At 42.5% G+C, this 18,757-nt stretch overlaps 1 protein-coding gene across 30 annotated transcripts in view; it reads left to right on the top strand.

Annotated features, from left to right (window-relative positions):
- The window catches only part of rims1b (regulating synaptic membrane exocytosis 1b), an 83,450-nt gene that overhangs the window by 56,757 nt on the left and 7,936 nt on the right, over window positions 1-18,757 (top strand). For 12 of the 30 annotated variants that reach the window (XM_026169707.1, XM_026169704.1, XM_026169706.1 and 9 more), the window contains 11 exons: window positions 3-80; window positions 2,384-2,503; window positions 3,262-3,345; window positions 4,427-4,504; window positions 4,937-5,002; window positions 5,988-6,101; window positions 6,514-6,620; window positions 9,981-10,084; window positions 10,216-10,376; window positions 10,593-10,742; window positions 16,080-16,297. In XM_026169707.1, coding sequence (XP_026025492.1) covers window positions 3-80; window positions 2,384-2,503; window positions 3,262-3,345; window positions 4,427-4,504; window positions 4,937-5,002; window positions 5,988-6,101; window positions 6,514-6,620; window positions 9,981-10,084; window positions 10,216-10,376; window positions 10,593-10,742; window positions 16,080-16,297 — 1,280 coding nt within the window. The remainder of the gene's footprint in view (window positions 1-2; window positions 81-2,383; window positions 2,504-3,261; window positions 3,346-4,426; window positions 4,505-4,936; window positions 5,003-5,987; window positions 6,102-6,513; window positions 6,621-9,980; window positions 10,085-10,215; window positions 10,377-10,592; window positions 10,743-16,079; window positions 16,298-18,757) is intronic. The other 18 variants (XM_026169721.1, XM_026169720.1, XM_026169715.1 and 15 more) reach the window with 13 other exon arrangements.

Genomic DNA, 18,757 nt, shown 5'->3' with positions numbered 1-18,757 from the left:
AGGAGCATAGGTAGATACAGCAACACCCTCCCCCCCAAAATGCCCCTGTTAGTAAACGGTATCCATAAAGACATTTACAGGTAAGCTTTTAGCATTAAAGGCAGTCCTGCAAACCCTTCTCTGTGCCTGTCCAGCTTTCCCAGACTCATTTGTGGAGTTGGTGGGCCATTTATTCGTGGCAGTGATCTCTCAATGCAATAAATGCCCATATGTCTCCCAGGCCGCTGTGCTGATTGTGCGTGCTGTGGTCGGAGTGTGTGCCAAGTTGCTTTGTCATGGTGCCGCTTCAGTGAGATGTGTTGCTTTCCCATCTGCATTACACAATCTTTTACATGAGCACACTGCTAATCTTACACGTGTAGCCCATCAACTACAAATCATAAAAGAAACACAATTGGAGTAATTGCAGTTTCTAGTAACGCTGCGTGTGAGGGTCTAGCAGAGCTCACCTACTCTGCACACTTTGCACGGGCAGTTCACCTGAACCAAACAGTGAGTCTGGAGATATTCATGTGTGAAAACAGCTTGGGCTGACCAACGGGTGACCAAAACTTTTAGGGCCAAGGATCCATTTAGGGACACAAAAGCATGATTGTAACACCAGTTTAGCTATTTGCGACTTCCCCTTACTCGATGGTTTGGACGGACTGCAGAAACAAACTGAACTTGCTAAACTTTTAATTACTGTTGTTACTTTTATTTAACCAAGAAAGGAAACTCTCGAGATTAACACTCTTTTGCTAGAGTGTCCTAGACCAAGACAGGCAGCATTAATCCGTCTACTTTTTGGATGGATGGCGAAACTGAAGCTCCCAAAGAAAACCCACTTAAATTCTACACAGAAAGTCCCGTCCTGGGTTCGACCCCTTTTACTGCGAGGTAACAGTGCAGACCACTGAACATTTAAATAGCATTTTAACTCGATTTCTGTCTTCCTCCATGCTAATTAGAGCGCTGGCATGCTGTTGACATTGTAAGCACTGGCATTAGCATTTAGTTTAAAAGTGCTGTGGCTAAATGAAGCCGAGATGGGCTGTTAGCCTGTCTGTAGACCCTTAGGAGGCTTACAAACAAAAGAAAGTAGAAATGTGGAGAATGGAGATTGCTTAATGTTAAGAACTTTCACAACTTGTAGTAATCTTATGCAAAACCATTGTTTGCCTCACAAAGTGTCCGCTTACCAGGTTAAACTTGGGGGCAGTGCCATTTAAGTGCGTACTAGCAAGGGCTTGTTGCCTGTTGTGTATTAGTATGAAGGGTTGCTCATAATGTCCACTAGTGACCAACTTTAACTAAAGAGCAGAACAAGTGGTTTTAGTCTTATTTAAAGGAACCTGATGTTTGTCTCCATCGAGTCTCATGAAAAAACCTGAGTGATGTGAACAGCTGTAGCTTGGCTTGGGTTGAAGTTCCCAGAGTACCCTGATGATGACTGCTGGTTAAATGAAACCTGAGGATGCTTTGCAGCTGATGGGCTAAAACACACGAAGTAACATCATTTTTCAGATGCTGATGATGGAATCAGAGAGTGTATGTATGTAGTATCTGCTTACTTTCCCTTTTTCCTGCTTCTGACTGCTTTCACAGAACAGTAAACGCTCGTATATTTTTTGAAATATGCTATTTCAGTTTCTTTCCAAAATTTAAAAGCTAAAATGTATTCCACTCTGTATAACTTGGTGTAGCTTAGCCCCAAAAGTTTGAAAAACAGGGGGGAAGCATTCAAAAATCCTCACTTACAATCTGAGTGCAGCAAAGATGGTAGTAAAGGTATAGCTCTTTAAGCAGATTCATTACAGTTGATTGGGGACATGCCCAGGTAACCAGTGCGGGGGAAATAGTGAGACTTGCTTCATGAAGGTCTTTGGGGGACACGATGGGTTTTATGTGGACATTTCATGTAGGAGCAGTTCCCTCCATTTTTGTCTGTTCTGCTCTGATAACAGCGCGTACATCCTATAGATCTGCTGCAGCTCGGTTTCCTCGCCACATGTCGCCTCTGTAGCTTTAGATTGTGTTACGTAATTGGTGTTACATGTAATCTTCCTGTACGTATGTGTGCGGGGCCAATCCACCAGAGAACAATCTCTACACTCGGCTCTCTGAAGTCACAGACTGCATGTAGCTCATCTCGTGGGCACGATGCTGCAGGAAGCCTTTTAATCGAGCTGTTACATAAGCTGTGGACAGGATGCATTAAAGCTACCCTGCTTTATGTTGCCATGTAAATGTTCTACTTCATTTGTTAATTTCATGTTGTTTCCCCTTCCTGCACTTATTTGGCTTGTTTCTCTCAGTTGTGTGTGTCATTTTTGTTTTCCTTTGCCTCTCTTTGCATGCGGGTCTTTCCCCACCCACTGTGGGCGGGGTTTCTGGCACACAGCTCCACCCTCCCCGCATGCCTAAAGAGCAAGCCGCCCCACAGGCAGGAGGGGGGCAGCGCCTTGCCTCGTAGCATCCTCACACACCGTGTGCTCAGGTTCACTGATGAGGTCACGGTTAGGTAAGAACACACCCACTTCACATGTCCTCCCACCATTGGTCCTCTTGCCACCCAGAACTGCTTCTTTTTCCCTTTGGAGCGTGTGCTGGTAAAAGCAGGGTGTTACTCTTAAGCTCTTGTTGCCGCCCGTGTCAGGCGTTTGGCCTCAAAGCGTCGTGTGCGACGTCATGCGATGGCAACGAGCCGGCCATCTGTTGATAGTAGCTGTTGTCAGCAGCATGATGTGACACAGCACAGACATGCAGCGGAGCTCTGCTCTCCTCGCTCACTCCCAGACACACGAATCGTCCCTTCTCCCATGTAGACCTGGTTCCCATGACAACCTCCCATCTGAGTGGTCTCACTCTGCGAGGCCGCGAGGAGTGACTGGCGGTGATAAATGGAAACACAGCATCAGAGCCATTACCGTTTTAATGCGCTGTCTCATGGCCTCCCTTCTTCTCTCTTTGTCTCTCACTTCTTGTTACCTTTCTTCTGATTTTCTCTGGATTTTCTTTGTCCCTCTTTCTCTTATCAACCCTCCCTTTTTTTACTTGCTCGCCTCATCCTTTCTCCTTCTCCCTCTGTGGTGGTCTCCCATCTTCACTCTTTGCCTTATTTTGTTATCTTTCTTTTGACTATTTCTGCTGTATCTCTTGTTCCCCTTCCCACTCATCATCCTTCTGTTGTCAACATCTTCATCACCTCGCCTCCTCCTCGCATCCTCTGTCCCTGTGCATCTCTGTTTCTCTCTCTGCTGCCCTGTTGTGGCGGTGCAGTGACCTGCAGCCGTCGTTGGACAGAGTGAGGAGCGCCAGCACCACGTGTCTGAGACCAGACTTTCACTCTACTGACAGAGACAGGTATCAGAAGAACATGCACACCATCACCTCTATCTGCACTCTTTTTCTGATGGAGTCATTCAACTTTTTGGGTGTTAGGATGCTGCATGTCTCCACTTCCCTTCACATCATGTGCCCCTTTCATACATGAGTAAATTTGCCATTATACACCCTCATTTAAAAAAAATAACCCAACTCAAACTATCTAGTTGTTTGCATATCTCAGTTCGTTTAACCTCCAAGACAGATGAAGGAGTTAAACAGGAACAGATAAGATTATAAACCACAAAGGTCCCAGCAAGCGTAACTGAGTGCAGCTTCTCTCAGATATTATTTACAGATATGCTTATTCAGTTTCTTCCCAAGAGTCATATACTAAGATTGATTCCACCCTGCAGTCAGTAAACAGAAAAAATGGCAACATGGATACTGTGCATTTATTATTTATTTATTTGCAAATAATAAGGTGAGGATAAGGAGAGAGATCGGCCAGTAAATCAACAGCTTCACCTTCACACTCATCCCTTTCTGTACGTCTCTACCTGAGCCAGTAATCCACCGTTTCCCATTGGAGAATCCTGGCCTCAGACTTGGCGATGCTATTTCTTATCCCAGCTTCTTCAAACACAGCTGCAAACTGCCCCATTGTAAGCTGGAAATCCATTGAGCAGGTCCACATAGCCGCAAAAAGCAGAATCACAAAAAGCTGACAATCGCTGTCATCTTCACTGCACATAGAAATTCTGTCCGCACCGATTATCATGAGCCCTGGTGGAGTCTGATTGCTGGTATAACTGCTGACCGAGCTCTTGTTAGGAACATATAGGGATGTAACAGCTGGTGACACCATGTTTGATCCTCTGTAGTCTGTGAGGAAGGTTTAATTTTACAGATGCAACAAAAACTGTGTTATTATAATTCTAGTTCTTCTGGTATTTTTACCACCGTGTCAGTTTGTTTGCTCACAGAAACGTGTCTCTGTGGAGCTTTTACCTGATGTTGTGCCATGAAGTTGAAAGCAGCCTTCACTGTCCCTTTCCTCACTAACAACCTCTCTCCCACTGGGATGCTCCTCCTCCCTCCCACCTTCCCACCCCTCCAGGTGTTCCAACTCTTTGCCCCGAACGACTCCCCCAAGCCCCAGGATCTTAGTAGAACATGTGGCCCCTGAGGAAGACAGGTACACCGGGTCCACCCCCCTGTGCCGACCCCTGACACGCTGCGGTTCTGCTTGCCTGCTCATACGTCCCTGAACTCTCACTTGAAAGCCTATCCTGTAGCCTGAAGCTTGTCCTGTAGTGATATGTACATCGTAGATCTTGTGATCAGCACCGCTTCCAACCCTTTTCCTGTAAATATTTGTTGTCTAAGGCTGTATAATCTCTCCTTTGTTGTGCTGCACCTGCTTCTCTCTTCTGAATTTCTTCACTTCTCTGGCTTGAAAGCACTTTTGCAGCTATGCAGCTTCCATAAACCAATAGAAAGACTGAGTTTGAACCTTTTTATAGTATTTCTTGCCCAGAGCTCAGTTGGGCCATTCTCTGCATCGCCATTTTCCACATCGTGTTTGTTTTTCTTCCTCTCTCTCTGTGGCCGCTGTGTGCCAACACAGGCAGTCTAACAGTTCTCCAGGTCCAAACTGTCCAAAGGGCAGCAGAAAAAGCCTGGAGGGGGACAGGTAAGCTCATTCATTCATTCATTTACCTGTGTTTCCACCTCATTACCCTAATCCCTTCCTTTTTCTCCAGAGGGATCATATTTAACCATCTGTTCCTTTTGGTCATGTGTGGAATTTTTTTTTCTTGTTCAAATCTAAGAAATCCTCAGAAAGACCTTAGATATAAACACATTGATCCATATTTGTGATTTGTTTTGTACAGTAAATGGAGCTTCGCTGACAAAAACTGGGTTTCTGTGTTTTATATGTTTGGAATTAAGCAAGAAAAAAAGCCTTTTTTTAATAATCGAGAAGCCAAACTGACTTTTTATTCTCTGTGCAAAGTTATGTTTGTCCAATCTTCCCTTCAGTGTTGTGTACTTGCACACCTCTGGATTGCTTCAGGCACACATCACAAAAAAGAGCCAAACTTTTCTCTCAAAGACCTTGCACAATGCACAAGTCAGGAAAATTCAAAAAACAGTGAACATGGTTCTGGCTCGGACCCTGCTGACTTCTCTGCTGAAGATAGAAGGCTATTTGGGAGGGTGTAGTTTGTTTGTTTTTTAATCATCTTAAACATTAAAGTACAGTCAGTTTGACCCAGAAGATGATGCTCTCCATCTAAACTCTACGGTGAAATTAGAGATCAGTGATCTGAAAATAGAGCTGAAGATAGAGGCAGTGCTGAAAGCGGTTCAGAGGTGCATGATGACACGGCCTTGAAGAACAAAACAGATAAATTTAACTCTGGTCAAGTTTTTGATTGTTTTCTTGTATTATATTAGGATTTTCTTTACATTTCATAATTGTAATATGTTAAGCCCCGCCTTCTGTAAGCTGACTTTTTCTGATTGGCTGCCCCTTTAGATTAAAAACAAAAAAAAACTGCAGGTGGGCCGATTAGACCATGATTAATATGACCATCCACCACTGAAACAGACTGTTTGTGTTGTTTTGAGTTGCTATCTTTCTGTTTTTATTCCTTTTTATTTGCTGATGGCAGTCGCATCCAGCCCACCTCTATCCTGAGGGGCAGTAGAGGGAGAGGAGGCCCTCTGAGGCCCTTTGGCCAGACAGTCCTGTCAGGGTCTTGTCCTAACTCACCACGGCTGGACAGGTGCATGCTGTTGCCAGAGCCCCGCCTCCCCTCACCTGGTTTCCTCTCTGTTACACTGAGTGCACAGATACTACCTATATCAGCCATATCCCAGTATGATCTTTATGATATGTTGCTCACAAGTGATGTGATATTTTTATAAATTGTCTGTACATAAAGTATTTGAAGTATTTTGGGGATCTGTAGAAATACTCAGACACACTCGGTGAATCTTCCTTTGCTTCTCCTGCAGCTTCATTGATGATTCTGATCAGTTTCTCTCCTATCTTGACCTTTGACCTTTACCATTGACCCCAGTTTGTTGCTTCTGTGACTGAGTGTTGGGTCTCACTTGAATGAGAGATTAATCTCTTTATCATTATATGTATGTATAACTAATTTTCGCACCTCCTTGTGTGTTCATGTCCTGCAGAGCACACCCTTATGGCAGCCCGACTTCCCCAGCGGGGACTCCCTCATCAGGTCGCAGGGGCAGGCAGCTCCCTCAGCTCCCCGCTAAAAGCAGCAGTATAGAGCAAGGTGCGTTGTGTGTGGAGAAAAATTCATAAGAAAAAACATGTATCGCTACAGTTTGATAGTTGTAATCATTTGCATCAAACTGTTGTCAAAGTGAATAACTAAAAGGATTTTTAAATGCATCAGGTTTGTCCCATTACTGGACCAGTGACATCAGAACAACAGCCCTGCGCCGTCACCTCAGTGTGTATTATAGTGGCGTTTGTCAGATGTCTGCTTCACACCCTGAAATTTAGGAAAACACGCCCCTTCACAACAGTAACCGAGCTTATTGACAAATGAAAAGTGCATGAAGGCCAAAGCACACCTTGTATTGTTCTTTGACTGACAGCAGTTTTGATGAGTAGCACTTATTGACACCCTATGATTAGAACGGGCTAAAATTAGAGAGCCTTATAATAATGAGTAACTGTAGTGACTGAACCTGTTTTAAAATTCGGGATTGCAGCTCTACCAGCTTCAATGCTGCACCCTTAAAAGTTAAACCCTCTAATTATGGTCACATATTGTGTTTTATAGCCAGGTACTGGGACCTCCAGGTTGAAAAGGGTTAACAGCCTTTAAATTGTCAGTGCAGAGGAGTGCTGAGTAGATAAAACTCATATGCACTTATGTAGGCTGCGCTCATGTTTGACTCTATGCCCACAGCTTCAGTGCCTTTAAGGTTTTTTTGGCCTGAATTTTGTCTTTCATCTGTCGGATTAGGACGTTTAGCGTACAATAAATCTCTGTGTCCTTCTCACCAGGAGTGAGATTTGAAAATTACATGATGCCATTTGAAGGACTGTAAAAATGATCAACTGCAGTGTTGGGTCACTTCAAACAGCAGAACTGAAGCATGACAAATGGTCACTCTTTAACCCCTCAAGCCCGGCGCTATTAAATTTCACCTGAAAGACAATATCTCCAATTTCTGTCACCAACAGCAGCACAACAGTGAAGGATTAGGATGTGGAAATGCATATAATGAGTCTCCACATCACAATCACCAGGCTGGAGTGAAACGTTCAGCCACATTCATTTAAAAAAATCCTGTTTTAACAATTCGCAGCTGTAATTCTTCCAGATTTGACTCAGCAGGAAAAAAATTCAGTCATAGTTTAGTCAGTTGCACTGGCTCTTGTTGTTTGTGTTTTAATGACCTCTGGGGTCAAAAGGGTTAATTTATTTTTTAAACTCTCAAAAAAAGAGCCTGAAACACACAGTTCAGGACAACACAACAAACCTATCAAAAATCCCTGAAAGCAGTTCAGGAAGCTGTCAGCATAAAGTAAGTGCATCAAGATTTGCTCAGCACTCCTTTGATTGAAAAAAACAATATAAACAGTATGAAAACTGTGGAGTTTTCATACTGTTTAGAACTGTAGGTGTAGAGCAGAGTGTGCAGGGACAACACTGCACCGTTAATGAAACCGATTTAGCTATTACATGTAAGAGAGTTCATAAAGTCAGACTGAATGTGAAACTTTTATTTGCATTAACTGCTGAAGAAAAAATGTCTTTTTATGTCTGTTTGATATAATAATCAAATAGTGATTGTATAATTCAGTCAGTCTTATTTTAGTATTTTTGATCCACTTTCACTTGTTTTATTAACATTACTGCATTTCACTATTTATACAAACTCAACATTTCCTGGTGGTTTAAAATTAAAACCTTCACAGGGTTTCACTGGACTAAACATTACATGTCTTAAAAAGACTTTTATTTTGAAACATTTGTGGAAAACTCATACATTCAACTCATACCTTATTTCCTAAAAGGTAAAGATGTATTTAAAAATGATAAATTCTGTTATTTAACTAGAGAAAAGGTGGTTGCGAAAAAGTGAGTTGCGGACTTAAATACAGTATCAAACAATCAGCCTTTAATGGCGTCGATGCAGGAAATAGCAAAGTCTAAAATAATCCAGAGCATATGCCAAACAGAGCTACTGCAGGGAATAAGTTACCAGAAAACTCTAGAACGTCCTCAAGGACACAGAACGAGGATACAAACAGCAAAAAGGGACAACTGAACAAAGGACAAGGGGAGAGTGAGACAATATATTCATAGAAGGGTGAGTAAGAGTGGAGACACCTGGGAGACACAGCTAAACCAAACAAGCTAAAACCTACAAGTAATGTCAGGGACTAGAAAGAGAGAGCATATTTCCCCACATGTTGTCTTCACTTCTTTGGCTTCCTGTTAAATCCAGAATCAAATTTAAAAGGTCCCATCTTATCTTAATGACCTTGTAGAACCATATCACCCTATTAGAGCACTTCGCTCTCGCTCTGCAGGCCTACTTGTTGTTCCTAGAGTATTTAAAAGTAGAATGGGAGGCAGAGCCTTCAGTTTTCAGGCCCCTCTTCTGTGGAACCAGCTTCCAGTTTGGATTCAGGAGACAGACACTATCTCTACTTTTCCTTTTTTGATAAAGTATACAGATAAGGCTGAATCAGGTGACCCTGACTCCTCCTTTATGTGCACTGCAATAAGTGTAGGCGTTGGGGGATTCCCATGATGCACTGAGTGTTTCTTTTTCACTCACTGTGTTTTTATACACCTCTCTGCATTTAATTATGAGTTATTATTAATCTCTGGCTCTCTTCCACAGCTTGTCTTTATCCTGACCCACGACCATGACAGTATTATTCTTAAGTTTAATTTCTGCTGCATGAAATTAGCTAGATTTTAAGACTTTATCAGACTTTAAAACATCAGTCACTGTCTGGTAGATTTCTCAGCACTCACTTGCCTGCTGATGGCGCCAAGAGTCTTAGTATATTTCCAAATTCTCTCAAGTGGCTCTTTTTCCAAAGAGCTCCGGGTTGTTGGTGTTCTCACAGTTGTGGCGTTTAGGAATATGCGCTCAGGTGGGAATTTATATTTTTTGTGCAACTCTAAAATGTAAAATAAGTTTAACAGCTGTTTGATTGAAAGCATTAACTTCAGGGAATTTGGTTTTAGTCCCTCTAAAACTTTAGCCTATGTCAGTTTTCCTCACTTTCCAGTGCTATTACAGTATATGTGTGTCCTTCTGGTTCACATTCACTGGTTTTCTCTGCAAAGATAAATTTTTAAACACTAAAGTAGGATTTCACCTAACCATAAATCCAAATCCGGCATTCCCAGAAGACCTGGATTGGAATTTGAAATTTATACTTTTTCAGTGCAGATCTAAAGTGTCTTTGAGTCTTCCTGATGGAGTTTCCAGTGCACATAATGCTCCACCTAGTGTCAGAACCCATGTCCTGCATCCACAGGAAACACTATCCAATTAAAACACGTGTATTTTATTTTTCTTCATGGGTTTTGCTTTTTTCTCAGTGACATGCTTTTATCCATATCCTTTGTCTTTTTAAAAATGTTGTGCCTCAGCCCTCGCAGTGGAGGAGCGAGCCCGACAGCTGCAGATGAAAGTACATTCCTACCGGCCTTCAGCCTCCCATGACCCTGAGACAAACCTCAAGACCAAACGGGAGGTGAGTGTTTGTATTCGCTGCTCACCTCTTCCTTCTGGACTTTATAAACAATGTATTTGTTATTTATTCGTCCTCAGTTTGAACAAATGTACTGAGCTTCCCACCCTCCTTCACTTTACCTCCATCTTTAGATGTATGCAGAACAGAGGCGCAGCAGCGACAACATGTCGGCCAGATCTTCAGACAGCGATATGAGCGACGTGTCGGCGATCTCCCGTGCCAGCAGTGCCTCCCGCCTCAGTAGCACCAGCTACATGTCTATCCAATCAGAACGGCCCGGGGGACGACTCAGGTCAGTTGTGACTGTAAAGGCTGCTTTTTAACACCACAGCCATCATTTTTAATACTCTAATTAAACCCAGATGTCGGAGAAGTGCATGCTGATCACAGTCTGTCTTTCCTTTTCTTGCACGCCACTTGCCGTTGCATGTTTGTGTCCTTCTGCATGCTCTGATTCTTCCACCCACACGCACGCAAACACATGAACGCACAAACACACATAACTCAGATCCAAGTCATTAGAGGAGGACAAGAAGGACAGGAGGATCTCGTGGGGGGTGGATGGAGAGGAGGAGGAGAACGAAGGTGGAAAGAGGCAGTTCTCCGAGGAGCTGAAGCACAGGAGACACACTGTGGCAGGAGACACGAGAGAGTCCAGGTAAAGAGTTGTCACACGGTGAATCCACCCATGATGGCAAACGGTCCATCTGCTCACTGCACAACTAGGTCCACATAGACCTCTCAAGTCCAAAGAAAGGCCGTCAGAAGCTATTAAAGGTGGAAACATAAGCAGTTTATATAGAGGTGGTTTATTATAGTTTATTGTAGATGTAGATGTGGAACCTTTCTTTCTGGAGAAAGAAATCTCCAGTGAAATCTCCATATTTATGGGTAACTCCTGTTACCCATCTGCAGTGGCTTTAACAACAAATTAGGAGAACTAGATCACAAACATAAGGCCCGGGGTCCAGGATCAGTCCGGCAAAGACTCCACCCACTGGGTGGCTTTGAAAAAAGTGAAGGAACATTTTTGGATCACCAAAACATTTTCTGTAATTTTACACATTTATAAGAGTTCATTTATTACAACAGCATTTCTCTATCATGTTTGTTTATCACTGTGACACAATGAGCACTTTGGCACTTATTTTTCTAGGATATCTGTAGATCTAAACATCTGTCTATAGATGTCTCAAAATATCTCAAGATTAAAAGTGTAACTCTTAATGCTGTCAGAAAGGTCAGAGTTCAAAGTTTTAGACATCCCTGAACTAGATTTCACGTTGCTGTAAGTGATTTTTTACATTCTCCAGTTGTAAAAATGTGCAGCCTGAACACTTAATTTTATACCCCGTGTCTGTCAACTTATCTACTTCATGTTGCTGAACGTCAGAAGCGGCGGTGAGCGTGGATGTAAACACCTGAAAGTCCAAGTCGAGAACAGAAAATTTAACAGTGTGTGAGCAGATTTGTTTGCTTTAACCATCAACCCGGCGGGCTTATGTTTGATCTGAGCCTGGACTTAAAATTAAACTCTGTTACTGTTCAAGCTATTAGCCTGCTAAATCAAATAGTATACTTTTGATTCATTTCCATAAAAACAGGTAAGCACTCCAAGTCAGCCTCAACATGTTAAGATATTTTTCTCCACCTAAAAGTTTTTTCTCTGTTATTAAGATTAAGATAACCTTAGGGTGCTGCAAACACACATTTAAAAAAATGTCCTTTTGTGTTACACAGCTTGATGACTTTTAATCACGTTAACAGCATTAGTCCCATCTGTGGTGCTAATCATTATTCCTCCCTGAGCCATAGGTGGATTCAAAAGTCAGCACCAAGACGAGTTCCACATAAATCGCTAACACAAACACGAGTTGCATAATTCAAAATTAAGCACCAGCTGAACTAACACTACACATTTGGGAAAATAAGAAGCTGAGCCAAAAGGATCAACATCAGTTGACCTGAGACGGCTAAAAATAGAGGGGAAAAACAACCGATTAAAAAAAAGTGAAAGGAACCTTTTTTTAGGAAGAGGGTACTAGGAGGGAAAGAGTCTGTCAGATCTCACTTTAAAATTTATTTTGAAAGTAGATATTTAAAACGTTTCTTACTTTCTGTCAGTTACATTCTGTTAAAAACGGCGGCCAATGTTTCAAGTCATGAGGTCACTGTGTAAGTAATTCCTGTCAGCCAAAAGTTCAGACTTAAGGCTGCTTTAAAGCTCAATTACAGGCTGTTTTTTCTACCCTTGGATTTGTATGATGTCACAGAGAGCAGATAACCTAATATGGTCATCTTAATCACAAAGCTCGGGGTGTGAACAGAGACGTCCCACCAAGCTGCTGTTGAATTCTGCAGCCGATTGGAAGAAAGTTTTCTAAAACAGAGGAAAAGGGAGCTTAAATGGGATGTTTCAGACAGAGGATGAACTGAAGGAGGGGTCCAGCAGAGGACGAAGGAGGTACTGTGAGTCATACAGAGCTACTCTAGTTGAATCCAAGAGCAAAGATATGCTGGAAGTAAGTGAAATAGAACCTCTTTCAAAAGAGACTTTTTTAGTCTCCTTATATACAGCTACACACACACACACACACACACACACACACACACACACACACACACACACACACTTACTTCAGCAGCTGACCAGTAACAGACTGCTGACAAGGACAAATGACCCCATCTCACTGCTCCACAGTGAGCCAGGTGATGATGTAGTGCAGCTTATTAGCTGGCTAATGTATTGAGGTGTGAGAGAAAAGAGAAAAAAGGACGGGCGTTCTTTACACAGATCAATCCAAACCAGGTTTTTTAAAAGCAGCTCGGACTCGGATGTCAGAGGCTTGTATGTTAGGAATAGATTATTTTCTTTATTTAGTTTATCACCAGTAAAACAAAAGCAACCACAGTCACATGCACAGAGCCAAAAGTATGTGGACAGTCACATTAGCTCCGTCAGCAGGCATTAATCAGATTCTCTGAGCCTTCACTCTTCTGGGAAGACTTGTTTGTGGGGATTTTTTCCCATTCAGACACATTAGTGAGGAAGGCCGAGCCTCGCTCTCCATCAGTGCTTCTGTTCATCCCAAAGGCTCTTTACTCCTCTACCTACAATCATTTTGTTATGGACCCATTTGTCCAACACCAAACTTGCTTTATCGTTGCAGTTTTTAACCTTAAGATTTATCTTAGGAGGTGCTAGCTTGAAACGAGCCCTGTAAGTATAAGAATCTCAACTTGAAAACAAACTAATCCAACCTTTAATAGTTTCAGGGCCAAAATGAACAAACTGGGATCTATGAGTCAGAGAGAGAAAATTCTGATGTACAGCATCCCCACCTCACTGATGTGTGAAAAACTCAACACACATTGACACATCTGCCTAATCAAACTGGAATATTAAAGTAAATAACAGCCTTTAACAGTGAGTCAGTGACACTGATGTCACTGACTCACTGTTAAGAGCATTACCTGAAAAAAAGAAGTTACTGTGTAGCACAGAAGCACACTAATTTTAATCCTTCAAAAAATGAGGTTTGCATATTAATTTAAGACACAGGGGTCCGCTTATTTTTCCCATGGGCTGCACATTCAAACTCAAAATTACAGAGAGGAAAAATTAGATGTGCAAAAGAAGAAAAGAATGTATTACTGAAAGATAAAAACCACCTGGTGTGGTGGTGGTGGTGGTGGTGCATTTTGCAGTTAAATTCCTGTCCTGCAGCAACTCCGTCAGTATTTGTGGAGGTATTTCCATATTTCAGTTTCACACCTTCGAGGTTCTGGCTTACATGCAACCACTTGATGTGAATTTCTGCTCTGTTGCCATCTAGATAACAACAGATTTGCAGCTTTTGCTGATTTATCACAGTTAATTTCCGTATCACAAACAGATTCCATGTAATTGCAAACTTGACCCCATTCAACTGTAAACTGGTAGCAGACTGACTCCATCTAATTGCAGAGACCACAAGTTCTTTGCACACAGTCGCACATTTTAACAGTCCGTGGGGAGCGACTCACTTTCAAATCAGGCCTTGTGTAGCTGGTAGAGGAACTCCGGTTTTTGGCTTAATTGTGGTAATGCTGCACAGTCGGTGTACTGGTTATGCATTACCGGGTAATGCAGGAGCCATTTTGACATTGTTTAGCCTTCCGTTGGGAGTCCCTCAGTGTTCGAAAACAAGAGAGGTCTAGTATTACACTGAGGCTTTCAGATTTTCATATCCCGTTGTTTGCATGCTGGAAACAAAGAACGCGTGTAATGGACTGAGCAGCATTTTATTCAGTTCAAACACAGAGTTGGATTTTAAAAGCAGACAGTGGAGTCAGACTACATTTATAAAAGCTGGTCAGTGTCAGAAAGCCTGTAATGTGTTTTTAGACAGAGGGTGGGCAGGAATTAGTAACGTGTTGATGCACATCGACTGCAGGCCGCGGGTCAGTTTTCACTCAGAGCTGGATATTAATGCAAGCATTCAGTGGATATTTTCACGTCTCCTCCAGGCCGCTTTGATGATGGCTTGTGGAAGTGACTGAGTGCATACAGAGGAGATTAGACAGTCTTTACATCTTTTTCTGTTACAGCTGTCCTTTAACCTATCCTTCCTCTTTAATTCCCCCACATGTTTGATGTAGTTCTCCTTCCTAATTCCTAATAATTGATGAGCTGCTGCTCATTTAAGCTTTTGTGAGTCCTGCCTTCTACTGCATTTGTTTGCATAGACGTTTGTGGTCAGACACGCTGACATTTCAGAATAAAACCACACAAACAGACAAATGCATAAATTTTCCTGCTGACATTTTAAAAATGAGCTGGAAAAAACACACACACACAAATCACAAGCCTTTTAGCCAAAAACAGCAAATGTGATTAGACTGATTTGTTTCCCCTGTGCCTGTTTATATGTGTTTGTGTTTGTGTAATCCTCCTCGCATGTCTCAGATCCCTCCTTGCATGCATCCTGTGCTGTGACTGCCTGGACCCCCTCCACCCTCAAGACCTGGATCCTCCCCTTCCACCCTACCCCTGTTCTACACGCCCTTCTCTAACTCCCCTGCAGGGAGAGGTGGAGAGGCCTCAAACCACCCTCCCGCTTTCTCCTCTTGGTCACTGGGCTGTAGCTGTCAGGGACCCACAGGGAGCGGAGAGTTTGGGTGATAGGGGCAGCGTAGCTGGACTCTCTTGCAGTACTTTGGCCCCCTCTGAGCTGATGGACATGCGACAGCTCCTCCGAATCCCTAGGAGACAGCATCGATTGCTGGACACGTTCTGTCCGTGTGTAGTGGCTTGTTTAAGAAGACTGAACTTTAATAGATAATATGCTCAGCTATAAACTGCTGGAACATTCTACTTCATTTTTATTCTCTTTTTTTGAGGGTTTCACAGCACAGCTCTGTTACCAACCACTTATGATTTGGCTTCGATTATTTCAGAAGTGTCTAAATAGGGAAGAAAACATAAAGGGCCAAACATATAGTTCCTTTATATGAGTCAAATGATTAGGAATGTAGATGTCACTTAAAAGCCTATTATAGTTAACTTACAAGGAAAAATGTGACAAATAAAAACTAGACAGGAGAAAAAAACAATTAACTGAAACTATAATTGGAAATTAAGTTTTAGTCTTAAAACTTAATTTTAATGTGCTCAGATTGGTCAACAGAGCAGACATGAGGCTAAACGACATGTTTAATGACATTAAAACTGTAAGATGTCAAGTTTGGCTTGTAAAGCTTGAGTTTTGACTCATGTGACACGTTGATGATTATACTGCATTTCTTTTCTTTGGGACTCCAGACTTTTATTTGATGCTCTTTTATTAAACACGCTCCCTCAGCAAAGTTCGTCATCCCCACCTCCCATCAGTCATGCTGTTTTTGTTGTTGTGCCACAGTAAAGGTACAGTACACTCGAAGTAAAAGAGAGCTTAATAACAACATCTATCAAACACACCAGGTCACAAAGTCACGCTTCGCCTTCTCTCTCCAGTCGGCAGATGCGAGCGTCCATGGGCCGCAGCATGCTGAAGAGTTCCAGCGTGAGCGGAGAGATCTACACCCAGGAGCGCACAGACGGCAGCCAATCAGACACGGCACTGGGCACGGTGGGCAGCGGCAGCAAGAAGAGACGCTCCAGCCTCAGCGCGCGGGTGGTGGCCATCGTTGGCAACCGTCGCAGCCGCAGCACGTCGCAGATCAGCGGCCCCGGTGAGTCGGCGGTTTCAGGGATTTGCTGGAATTTCATAGGACTGTATTTTAAAAAAAAACTTAAAACTAAAGATTTTGGACCATGTTAGTTTTTTGGAAGCAGACATGACAATATTTAGAAAAGAGGGTGGAGATACCTAACATCCATAACATCCATCTGCTGTATGTCACTTTCCAAAAGCTTTCTCTAATCTGATTCCATCCTCTGCTAACCTGCATTCTTTTTTCCATTAAAGGTACAATATGTAAAGTTTAATTAAATGCATGATGTAATCTGCAAGATCTGACTTCTTGAGGAATGTTAATGAGCGAGGAAATCTCTCACGCCTCAAAATGATATTTTAATAATGCAAGAAGTCCCAACCTGATTGAAGAGGGTTAATATGAGAAAGCCCGCTGGCTCTGTGGACACACACTGCATTACTGTGCTAATCAGCTCACTGAGATCCTTTCTGCACTTTCTCAGAGGTGTGCAGAGGGTGGCAACATATCCAGTATATGGAAAACATCAACTGTAATGCCTGTTCCAAAATCCGAAGTAACCAGTTCAGACCAGCTGCACTTACATCCTTTGTCGTGAAAATCTTTGAAAACATGACGTGTGCTTAATTGGTGATAAACTAGATTCACTGCGGTTTGCTTGTCTAGTGGGCAAAGCTCTTCATTCTAGACAGCGCATATAAGAATCTTGAAAACCAAAATCTTACATGGGAGGTTTATTTGCAGATTTTTCTTCCACGTTCAATGAGATGCAGTCCCGACATTACCCGATCACATTTATTGTTGCTTTTCATTTTTTTTAACTGACAGAGTTCAGTGGGCTTTTGGAAATGCCTGCATGCCCAATCCTATTATCTCAAACTCTGGCTCCCCACAAGGCTAAGTCGTTCTCCTCTGCTTTTTATCATGTGCACAGACAGCTGCACGAATTCTCAGTGGGGCAGATTTCTGGTCAAGTTTTCTGATGACACTGGGCTGAAAGTCAGAGCACATTGGTGCTTTGCCTGCATTTGTCAAGTGACAAACTTCTTGCCTTTAATTTGACTTAAACTAAGGAATTAGTGAATTTGATGCAAGCAATCAAAAAGCGTGGAGACAAAACCCAAACGCAGACAGACTCAAAGAAACTGAAAAGACGCCTTTAATTTTATAGGTGTAGAGTACCAAAAGAGTAAATACTCACTCCAGAGGTAACCAAGCAAACTGGACAGAGCTGAAAGTAATTAAAACAACAAGGCAAGTAAAATTAAATACAAAACACAAGTAGCAACCAGCTACCAAAATAAAACAGGAAACGGAGACTTAAGATGCCAAAGGACACCGGGGTGGTTAGACCAACTTTAGCACAAACGTTAAGAACAGAAACAATTCAAACACTAACAGAAACCACATTACAGAGGTAATAAGAGCTCAAAAACCTGAAAGCAATACACCAATAATTCTAAACAATAAAAGTCACAACTAAAACCAAAACAGAGGATTTTTAGTGATTCTAAAACACAAAACTCCAGGACAGTGACACAAACACACAGTTAGTGGTTCAACGAGGACAACAAAGAATCGACTTGTTGCAGAAGCTGAAGTCTTTCAGTGTTTCCTTTAATATTTTCCTTCTTGTGCTGGTTCAGTGGGTTGTATATGAAGGACAGACACAAACTTTGCAACATTAAAATCTTTGTCAAGATTATTTGAGTCCAGTTAAAAAACCCGTGCTCACCTTGGAAGAATCACACGGTTCATTTTTCTCAAGTGAATTTATTTTATTGTCCTCAGGTCAGCACTGTCATGCTTCTCATGCATAATAGATGCATGAGAAGCAAACTACTCAGATTCCTTCATACCTTCTTTCTAGGGGTGCAACGATATTCATATCGATATTGAACCGTTCGATACAGTGCTTTCGGTTCGGTACGCATATGTATCGAACAATACAACATTTGTAATTTATTTTATCAACTTTCCTTCTGACGATGCTGTCTGTGTTGAGCGCTCTGCCTTCGACTACTCCGCCTAGGCTGCACTGTCGAGCGCAGATCCACTGAGTGCTCCACACAGACAGCATCGTCAGAAGGAAGAGCGCAGGGCACCTCCCCCACCCTCATTCAGATCTGGCGTTTGGAATTATTTTGGTTTTCATGTGACGTATGACCCTGAAGGTAAGCGAGTCATGGACTAAAGTAAAACAGTATGTTGGATGTGCCATGCAATGCTCAATTACATGGGTGGGAACTAGTGTGTTAGCGCAGTTAGCTCGTTAACGTGTTGGCCGTCTAGCCCCATGCAAGGGGCGATCGGTGGTAGCTCGTTAACGGAGATTTGCCGTGTTGTGGCGTTAAGGTCATTTCAACGAGATTAACCTGAAAGCACTAGCGGGAACACAACGAATATGACTGCACATTTACACCGACATCATCCTAGTGCAAAGACAAAAACAACAAGCATGCTACTAACTTTAGCCGA

Source organism: Astatotilapia calliptera, chromosome 6 (assembly GCF_900246225.1).
Source record: "Astatotilapia calliptera chromosome 6, fAstCal1.2, whole genome shotgun sequence".
In the NCBI taxonomy this organism is placed as follows: Eukaryota; Metazoa; Chordata; class Actinopteri; order Cichliformes; family Cichlidae; genus Astatotilapia; species Astatotilapia calliptera.
The sequence above is the reverse complement of the archived record's forward strand: the minus strand, read 5'-3'. Positions and strand labels throughout refer to the sequence as shown.